Raw genomic sequence first — 10,940 nt, forward strand, 5'->3', positions numbered from 1 at the left:
CAAACGAGGATTTCAGGGTTCGCTGTGAACGCATTGTGTTTGTCCTGAGATGGTTGCAAGCCAACAATCCCTTCTATGCAGACATTCAGACCCAGTGGGACGTCGTCGACCAGCTACCCGAAGACGGTGCCCACCGAGTTGGAGGAGATTGAGGATGCGGATCAGGATGTTGATTGATATATTTATTAACAGTTTGCAGAGTTACAGTACAATTCAAGCACAACTCAATACAAAGACTGTTAACTGTGAGTGGACGACCCAATAAAGCATTACACTTGTTTACAAGAGGGTCCACCTTGTTCAATTCATCAAAACATTTAGAGACGTACAAATATACACTTCTATAAAGCCAAAGAACAGAACGGGAATTCATCACAAAGGAGGCAAAAAGGGATGACCTCATCACACACTGTACACTAGGGCTTTAAGCAACTAGTCGACAATTCAACTAGTCGACTAGTAAATCGACTAGTTGACCTTGTTGGTACTAGTTGACTAGTTGGTAAGAAAAAAAAGGCCTCAAGATCAGCTAGATTATAGCTATAGTCACCAATGTACACAGTTTTTAAATGTAGAAATATATTTAAAAAAAGGGGCGGTTCTTTTTTTACATTGTACACTCAAGACACGCTCCATATATGGCCAGTGCACGCGACCTCGCCCTAATCGCTTCTCGCCCTCAGGCGTCTTACTGGTTTAAACAACAAAGGAAGTCCAAAATAAGTAACTTACACTTTCAAAACTGATCTATGGCTGTGTATTTATGGATAGGACTGATCTATGGATGTGTATTTATGGATAGGACTGATCTATGGATGTGTATTTAGTATAGGACTGATCTATGGCAGTGTATTTGTGGATAGGACTGATCTATGGATGTGTATTTAGTATAGGACTGATCTATGGCAGTGTATTTGTGGATAGGACTGATCTATGGATGTGTATTTATGGATAGGACTGATCTATGGCAGTGTATTTGTGGATAGGACTGATCTATGGATGTGTATTTAGTATAGGACTGATCTTTGGATGTGTATTTGTGGATAGGACTGATCTATGGATGTGTATTTACGGATAGGACTGATCTATGGCTGTGTATTTGTGGATAGGACTGATCTATGGATGTGTATTCATGGATAGGACTGATCTATGGATGTGTATTTATGGATAGGACTGATCTATGGATGTGTATTTAGTATAGGACTGATCTATGGATGTGTATTTATGGATAGGACTGATCTATGAATGTGTATTTAGTATAGGACTGATCTATGGATGTGTATTTATGGATAGGACTGATCTATGGATGTGTATTTATGGATAGGACTGATCTATGGATGTGTATTTAGGATAGGACTGATCTATGGCTGTGTATTTATGGATAGGACTGATCTATGGCTGTGTATTTATGGATAGGACTGATCTATGGATGTGTATTTAGGATAGGACTGATCTATGGCTGTGTATTTATGGATAGGACTGATCTATGGCTGTGTATTTATGGATAGGACTGATCTATGGATGTGTATTTAGGATAGGACTGATCTATGGCTGTGTATTTATGGATAGGACTGATCTATGGATGTGTATTTAGGATAGGACTGATCTATGGCTGTGTATTTATGGATAGGACTGATCTATGGATGTGTATTTAGTATAGGACTGATCTATGGATGTGTATTTATGGATAGGACTGATCTATGGATGTGTATTTATGGATAGGACTGATCTATGGATGTGTATGGATAGGACTGATCTATGGCTGGAATACATGAAATGTAAGATCACAGATATTCTATGGCTATTAACAATATTGGAATGGTGATTATTAGGAAAGCCAGACCATAATGCCAGACAATAGTGTGCTAGAAGCTGCAGGAGCACCACAGAAAGTGAAACCAAGAGTCACTTGTCCAACGGACAAGAAAAAATGTAATGCACTTGTCCGGGAAGATTTATTACTTGTCCCGGACAACAGGACAAGCCTTAATGTCAAGCCCTGCACAGTAAAAATCCTTAACATTGAGAGTATACAACGATTTGGACACATTTCTATTTTCTACATTCTCAGAGTTTGGATGTGCCTGTGTGACGTGCCTTGGATTGAAGTGTCTACTGAACAGCCACTGCGTTATGTGATGTCGGCCTTGAAGTAGTGGACGGTGGTGGTGGTGTGCTCTCCAGGACCACATCACCACGACCACCACCACCACGGCAGTATCAGGACAGGGAGTGTCCAGGGCCTGATCAAAGGGATTGTCCAGGACCACACCACCACCACCACCACAGTATCAGGACAGGGAGTGTCCAGGGCCTGATCAAAGGGAGTGTCCAGGGCCTGATCAAAGGGCCTGCGGCTCGGGCGTCTGTAAACAGGCGGGAGGACTTAAGCCCCGCTGGCCGGCGTTTCTGAAGACCCTTCCCTCCGTCCCGCACAGTGAGCTCTCTTGTGTTGCTTTTGGGAGCCAGACTCTTGGAATAATAACCCATTTAGGCCCCGGACATAAACAAAAAAAAAAAAAAAAGGTATTCTGAAAGAATATATATTCAAAGATTTGTGCCGCATTTTCACGATTTTTCAAAAATAGCAGACCTACAAGCTCGTAGAGCGCCACTCGGTGGCGCTCTATGAGCTTGTAGATCTGCTATTTTTCAATAGCTAAAGCAAAACATAATGCTAAAACCAAAAGGGGTTCCCGCCCAGAATGAGATAAAGAGAGACGGGAAAATGTGTGTTTATGATGTGCAGGGTGTTCTCTCTGCCTCTGTTACGTTACGAGGGGGAGTCCGTCTTATCCCAACTGCTGGGACTCACTTGCACCTTTTGTGGATGTGCACGAATACACACACACACATGCACGCACGCACGCACGCACGGCTTCCCCTACGCTCACAAACGTTACACACACACACACACACACACACACACACACCTGTACACACCACCAACACTGAAGCCGACTGAGATCACCCAGTCTCACATCTGTGCAGAAATATTTAAAAAAAAAAAGGTTCTTTCTCACATTATTGGGTTACATTTTACAGGAAACACCAGATGTACTGTATGTGTGTGTATATACGCTGTGGGAGAGAGAGAGTGTGTGTGTGTGTGTGTGTGTGTGTGTGTGTGTGTGTGTGTGTGTGTGTGTGTGTGTGTGTGTGTGATCTCTTATATTTCATCCCGGGCAGACAGCACTGTCGTCGGGCCGAACCACAAACGCTACACTGCCTCGGCCAATCAAGACAGACGAGCGAGGAATTCGCCCCTGACCTACGGTACGGTGCGCTCGCCGTGTACTGTTCTAAGGAAAATACTTTTAAGAGGGCCGGGGGGGGGGGGGGGGGGGGGGGGCAGGGGGGAGGAGGGAAAGAGTCAGAGAGACTGAAGGGTTAAAAAGAGGACAAATGAAAAAGGGGGAAAAAACAGCAGAGATGGGAGTTAACACAATTTGTGCTACGGACGTGTATACACGTATTTTCTAATCAAATATAACGTGTATAGGCGTCTTTAGGTCCTTTAACCCATTCTGACCTGAGATCAGATTCAAAAAATGTCTTCTACATCCTGACAGTTTTCTGAAAAAGCTATGTTTCTATGTCAGTAGTTCTTCGATTTAAAAAAAATAGCAGATCTACAAGCTCGTAGCGCGCCACCGAGTGGCGCGCTACGAGCTTGTAGATCTGCTATTTTTCAATAGCTAAAGCATAAGATAATGCTAACACCAAAAGGGGTTCCCGCCCAAAATGGGTTCATCTCAAGCGCTCTGCCCGACATAGCATAGCTCCACAACCATTTGGTGGATAGCCATCATATTTCATGAATTCTAAAAAATAAAATGTACTTCACATCATTTCACCATGCAAAGATCTAAATGTCTCTATGTCTAACCACATTAACCCCGGTGTAGGTGTCCCTGTGTTGGCCATGCCATTCATTATAGGCTAGCATTTTAGCATTTTAGAAATTCGGGACAACTCCCGAACGGCCGGTCCAGTCCAGGCCGGTCTGGGCCAGCCGTTTTAAAAAAATATATATATTTTGCTTGGTCGCTGTCTGTCTGTCCACTTCCGGGTCACCAAAGAAATGCATGTTGGGACGGCTTCCGGGTCACCAGTGAAATGCATGTTCGGACGGACACAGATTAATACTGGGACACACTTTTCCGCGTAACAGACCCACACAGGGAAAACAACTCGGACCCTGATACTACTAGTCGACATCACTTCTTCTTTGGGGAAGCATCGTGGCCAACGCGGGGGTTGCGTGGCACAGGCACCTGAAAGCCAGCTCTGACAGTTGGACGGGGCATGTTAACGTGAGGATTGTAACGGTTGCCAAGGCAATTCCCCGTCCGGGTGGACTTAAACCCTGTTGTTGTTAGACCATCTGTAAACAATTCCCCCCCCTATCAGTAATGTGATCTATTACATTGCATTACCCAGACTGAACATAATTTGCTGTTCATATATTCAGAACGGGAAAGGACTAGTAACAAAAAAATGTTTTAAACGCGTGGATATTTCAGATGTACCCATTTTGACAAGCTCTCGGCCTCAGAAAAACACCACTCTTCTGCCCTCGTCTTTTCGTACATCCAAGTGCAGAACTCAAATTTTTCATTTTTGACAATGTTGCGGATGGGAGGGAGTGATACTTACTGGACTTGTTAGTCAGTATGCTAGCCCAGTACTTCTAGTACTGTACAGTATGGTAGCCCAGTACTACTAGTACTGTACAGTAGGTCATGTGATCTGTGAACATCATCATCTGCACGTCCTCCACAGCAGTGGTTCACAAACCCTTTAGCTCGAGATCCAAAAGAGAAATTAACCCATTCTGACCTGAGATCAGATTCTAAAAATCTTCTACATCCTGACAGTTTTCTGAAAAAGCTATGTTTCTATGTCAGTCGTTCTTTGATTTTTCAAAAATAGCAGACCTACAAGCTCGTAGCGCGCCACTCGGTGGCGCGCTACGAGCTCTGTGAACATCATCATCTGCACGTCCTCCACAGCAGTGGTTCACAAACCCTTTAGCTCGAGATCCAAAAGAGAAATTAAGACGTTTGCCTGGGACCCAAACTAGTGAAAATAGCCGATCTACAAGCTCACAACACGGCACAAAGGTTCCTCAAGGTTGAGGGGGTTCCAGGTGGTCCCCATGCTATAAATGATGGAGAGTTGGTAACCAAATGGACCCTTATAGATCTTCAACTCTTGAGAGCGTAAAATGAAACCAAATGGACCCCTGCTGGTCCACTTGGTTTCATTTTGACTCTCTCAAGAGTTAAATTATTGTTAAACGCCTGCATTACTTAAATTTACAAGAAATCTACACAATTAGAGAATGTAGAAGAATTGTTACTTTCATCAACGTTTGCCTGTTATCTCGCCTATAGCAGGGGTTCTCAACCCGTGGGTCGGTCGCCAAATTATTTTGGGGGGTCCCCAAATAAAAAAATTAAAAAAAACCTCTCTTTTTTTTATGCAACTGAATGGCTGGAAAATGGAAATGAAGAGTTTACATATAGTACACATAGTACATGCATACACCTTCCCTAATGATTATATCTGGTTTCAGTATTTATTTATGGTGTATTGTCTCTATTATTAAGGTTATTGTAGCAGTCAATTTATATTGGGGGTCGGGAGGGGGCGGGGCGGGGGTCCCGAGACGTTGCCAAAGCATTTTCGGGGGTCCCCGGCCAAAAAGGTTGAGAACACCTGGCCTATAGTACCAACATCAATAAAGCATGGAAATGGAATCCTATCCACCGACGACTAAATATTCTAAGTCTTGAGGCTATAAATGTCCTCAAATGGTGGTTCTGTGGCTCAGATGGCGAGTAAATAATGGACCTTGGTATGAAAACGGTTGAAAACACCACCACTGCCCTACAGAGACAGAGAGGAGAGGAGTAGGGCGACCGAACACTGACCTGAGTGCAGAGTAGGAGCCCAGAGACAGCGAGGCGAAGTCGGGGTGGTAGTACAGGTATACCGAGGACACGCAGTGGGGCAGGATGTCGATCACGCCCACCGCCACGATGCGACCGTCCAGCAAGTACTGCTGGTGGAAGGAGCCGTAGCCCGCCTCTGGCCCGTCAGGAGGCGACTCCGCCTGGGTGGGGGGGGGGAGGGAATCAGTGTTGATTTGGAGAGCAACTTTTTAGATTTTAGTTTGAGTCATAGTCTCTTGAATATTAGTTTATTTAGTTTCAGTCACATTTTAGTCACCTGGAATGTTTTAGACTAGTTTTAGTCGACTAAATATTATACGATTTTAGTCGACTAAATCTACAGTTGATTTAGTCGACCCAAAATGTATTTTGGCGGGCCTTGATGGCGTCGTAATGGCTGATTTTACACTTGTTGAAAATAGCCGATAGATCTGTAGATCAGCGTTATAGATCTGCTATTTTCAGCATGGGACCTGCAAGTGGAAAATGACCCTTCCTAACATTTTAGTCTAGTGTTAACACTTTAATTGCCCGGGGTTATTTAATTACATTATAGCGCCCAGTCGATTTATAAACACGGACGCCTTTTCCGGACGGACCGGCGGAAGTTGTTGATGTGTGTGTAGCAGCTAACAATAGCCACACCACTCTAGAGTCGATCGACAACAACGGGAGACAAGAATAAATCTATCGAGACTAGCGACTGGACCGCGGAGCGCCGTCTAACACAGGTTAGATCGCGAGTTATGAACGTTTTAAGATTTTCGTTTTCATCAGCTAAACAGGGGAGGGAGTTTTTCGATGACGTCTCACTCTTGCGCGTCACCGAGGATCGCCCAACAGGCGCTCCTGGGCTATAGAGCCATGCGATCCGTTCTCATATCAATAAACTTAGTCTTTTGGACATTACTTCGTCCTGGGCGTCGGGCGTTACTAATAGAAAGGACAAAGAACTTCGTCCAGGGTGATGGGAGTGTTTTAATAGCTGACGAAATTGTCAATATATTTAGTCTTAGTTTTAGTAATCATAGTTTAGAAGATTTTTCGTCATACATCAATAGTTGACGAAATCAACACTAAATCAGAATCAGTTTTATTGTCACGTCACAGTTTTACAAGTAAAAACAAAGTGGGTGAAATGTGGTTTTTGTGCATTATAGTTCCCATCGTGTTATATTTCCACGAAAACAAAGAAAACAAAGAAGGGCAAGGAGATCAAGGCAGGAAAGAAGAAAGTTTGAGCGCTTTTTTCCCAGCAAAAAGTACAGGGTAAGTAAAGGGTTTCAGATTATTGGAAGCTTGTTTCACAAAAGCACACTCGTTGGGTCTCTCGTTGGGGGGGGGGGAGAGAGAGAGAGAGGGGGAGGGGGAGGGAGAGCGAGAGAGAGAGAGAGAGAGAGTGAGAGTGAGAGAGAGAGAGAGAGAGAGAGGGGGGGGGGGGAGAAGAGAGTGGTCTTTGGTTGCAGGTCAAAGCAATACCATGACTCAAGTGAACAATAAGTTTGTATGGAAAATATATAAATCACATAAAAGGGAGGGAGGGGGGTAACTGGACTGTTTTCTTTTGGGGATCAACTTTCTCATGCAAGCACACGTAAGCGCTTGTAAGCACACACACACACGCACACACACGCACACGCACACACACACACGTACACACACACACACACACACCTGTAAGTTGATGTATTATAAGTCGGGCCCATTCCCTGGCAGGCCTCGCACATTAAGTGTGGGGGTGTACAGTAGCCTCACGCTCAGTCTGCTAATGGCTCCCAAATGTGGAGCGAGATCAGGAGCAGGGTGGGGGTAAACTAAAGAGTGTGTGTGTGTGTGTGTGTGTGTGTGTGTGTGTGTGTGTGTGTGTGTGTGTGTGTGTGTAAGGTGGGGGGAGTAACTAGCCGCAGAAACACACCAGGAGAGGCCCTTTTTTAATAAAAAGACCCTGCATGAGCAAAATCCATTTCACCAGCGAGCCGGCGGTGGACAGAAGCCAAGCTTTCCCCCCCTATATGTTTGTGTCTGCTCACTCCATGTGTGCACCCAAGAATGTGCCTGTGTGTGTGTGTGTGTGTGTGTGTGTGTGTGTGTGTGTGTGTGTGTGTGTGTGTGTGTGTGCTGCGCGTGTGTGTAATCCATTAATAAAACAGTTAAAGGCTTGACACATATTACTTTTTCTTCACGACGATCTGCACGCTGGCTTTTTCAATCAAGTCACTTTGACTTGCCATTTATCCACAGAGGGGTTAAGACTAGATGAGGAGGAGGCGGGAGTTTAGGTTTTTAGAAGCCATTCTAAGCCAGGGTATTTCGGGGTGTGTGTGTGTGTGTGTGTGTGTCCCAAGTGTCTGCACGAGTAACGGGATCCCATTCTTTCGCCAAGACCCATCTGGGCCCAGTTAAGACACTGCAGACACTGCTAGTTATCACAACACCAGGAGAGCTAGCTTACTAATCCAGTGCACCCACTGAGCCCACACCCTGACCAAATTAAACCTACGCGCAGAAAAACAGAAAGAACACACACACACACACACACACACACACACACACACACACACACACACACACACACACACACACACACACACACACACACACACACACACACACACACACACACACACACACACACACACACACACACACACACACACACACCGCTCCCTGACCTCAAGAGGGCTGAGCACAACCAATGGGGTGCATCCTTGCCACATTCTTGCTTTAGCCCCCTCTGGAGGGACTGCTTAAAGCTCTAGCCCCCTCCAGAGGGACTGCTTAAAGCTCTAGCCCCCTCCGGAGGGACTGCTTAAAGCTTTAGCCCCCTCCAGAGGGACTGCTTAAAGCCTTAGCCCCCTCCAGAGGGACTGCTTAAAGCCTTAGCCCCCTCCAGAGGGACTGCTTAAAGCTCTAGCCCCCTCCAGAGGGACTGCTTAAAGCCTTAGCCCCCTCCAGAGGGACTGCTTAAAGCTCTAGCCCCCTCCGGAGGGACTGCTTAAAGCTTTAGCCCCCTCCAGAGGGACTGCTTAAAGCTTTAGCCCCCTCCCCCTCCAGAGGGACTGCTTAAAGCTCTAGCCCCCTCCGGAGGGACTGCTTAAAGCTCTAGCCCCCTCCAGAGGGACTGCTTAAAGCTCTAGCCCCCTCCAGAGGGACTGCTTAAAGCTCTAGCCCCCTCCAGAGGGACTGCTTAAAGCTTTAGCCCCCTCCAGAGGGACTGCTTAAAGCCTTAGCCCCCTCCAGAGGGACTGCTTAAAGCTCTAGCCCCCTCCAGAGGGACTGCTTAAAGCTGTAGCCCCCTCCAGAGGGACTGCTTAAAGCTCTAGCCCCCTCCAGAGGGACTGCTTAAAGCTGTAGCCCCCTCCAGAGGGACTGCTTAAAGCTTTAGCCCCCTCCAGAGGGACTGCTTAAAGCCTTAGCCCCCTCCAGAGGGACTGCTTAAAGCTCTAGCCCCCTCCAGAGGGACTGCTTAAAGCTTTAGCCCCCTCCAGAGGGACTGCTTAAAGCTCTAGCCCCCTCCAGAGGGACTGCTTAAAGCTCTAGCCCCCTCCAGAGGGACTGCTTAAAGCTCTAGCCCCCTCCAGAGGGACTGCTTAAAGCTCTAGCCCCCTCCAGAGGGACTGCTTAAAGCTTTAGCCCCCTCCAGAGGGACTGCTTAAAGCTTTAGCCCCCTCCAGAGGGACTGCTTAAAGCTTTAGCCCCCTCCAGAGGGACTGCTTAAAGCTTTAGCCCCCTCCCCTCCAGAGGGACTGCTGCTTTAGCCCCCTCCCCTCCAGAGGGACTGCTGCTTTAGCCCCCTCCAGAGGGACTGCTGCTTTAGCCCCCTCCAGAGGGACTGCTGCTTTAGCCCCCTCCAGAGGGACTGCTGCTTTAGCCCCCTCCAGAGGGACTGCTTAAAGCTTTAGCCCCCTCCCCCTCCAGAGGGACTGCTTAAAGCTTTAGCCCCCTCCAGAGGGACTGCTTAAAGCTCTAGCCCCCTCCAGAGGGACTGCTTAAAGCCTTAGCCCCCTCCAGAGGGACTGCTTAAAGCGGAGCTGGCAGTAAAAACAAAAGCTAGATCCTCCTCCCCTCCAGCTCAGCGAGCCCCCCCCCCCGGGGGGACACCCAGGTCTGATTACCTTTGCCTGTCTGACACAATGCACACACACACACACACACCGGGGATGCCTTCTCTCTCCCGACTGTGTGTGGGTGGGTTGTTGATTAAAGTGGCAGTGTGCAGTGCCACATCAGAGGACATGTGATAGGAGAGAGAGAGAGAGAGAGAGAGAGAGAGAGAGAGAGAGGAGAGAGAGAGAGAGAGATGAGAGAGAGAGAGAGAGAGAGAGAGAGAGAGAGAGAGAGGTGGAGAGTGGGTTTGGTCCACATTAAGTTGTGACTGACAGACCGACAGACCGACTGACTGACTGACTGACTGACCGACCGCCTGCAGTGTTGCCAGATTGCGTGAGAGAAATAAGCAACCAGTTCTATGAAAACAAGCCCAAAAGAAGCGACTAGGCTATTTGAAAATATAACACAAATCTGGTATGGAGGGGGGGGGGGGGGGGGGGGGGTCCCTGGCACAAAATATGTATAGATGTTGTAGGGTCCTTGGACATATACATTAATCTGGGGGTCCTTGACATGGAAATGTTACTCTGTGAGAATCACTGGCTAACGCAACATTAGGAAACAAGCCCAAATAAGCAACTACACTTTAGAAACAAGCCCCCCCCCCAAAAAAAACGCAAGCCGCAACTACAAATATTTACAAGCTACTTTAAAGTAGCTCGTTACAAGCCCAAGGTCGCTTATAATAAGCGGACATGGCAACACTGCAGGCCGGGCAGGGAGGCGGCGGCGGCGGCCGCCAGGCAGCGAGCACGGTGGGCGGGGTGTGAAACGGAGAGCCGTTGGCCCGGGCAGGGGTGGAGGAATGACGACGCCGACGCCGGGGCCGCTGGCCCTCCGTCACCACATCTGGAGACGGAGGCTCTCTGG

The 10,940-nt window shown here is 47.3% G+C and overlaps 1 protein-coding gene across 1 annotated transcript in view; it reads right to left on the reverse strand.

The window, feature by feature from the left end:
* The window catches only part of LOC306931510 (arginyl-tRNA--protein transferase 1-like), a gene marked incomplete at its 3' end in the record, with an annotated part of 112,118 nt that overhangs the window by 16,955 nt on the left and 84,223 nt on the right, over positions 1 to 10,940 (reverse strand). The window contains exon 10 of the mRNA XM_079512911.1: positions 5,940 to 6,121. Coding sequence (XP_079369037.1) covers positions 5,940 to 6,121 — 182 coding nt within the window. The remainder of the gene's footprint in view (positions 1 to 5,939; positions 6,122 to 10,940) is intronic.

Source organism: Electrona antarctica, assembly GCF_951216825.1.
Source record: "Electrona antarctica genome assembly, chromosome: 10".
Classification (NCBI taxonomy): Eukaryota; Metazoa; Chordata; class Actinopteri; order Myctophiformes; family Myctophidae; genus Electrona; species Electrona antarctica.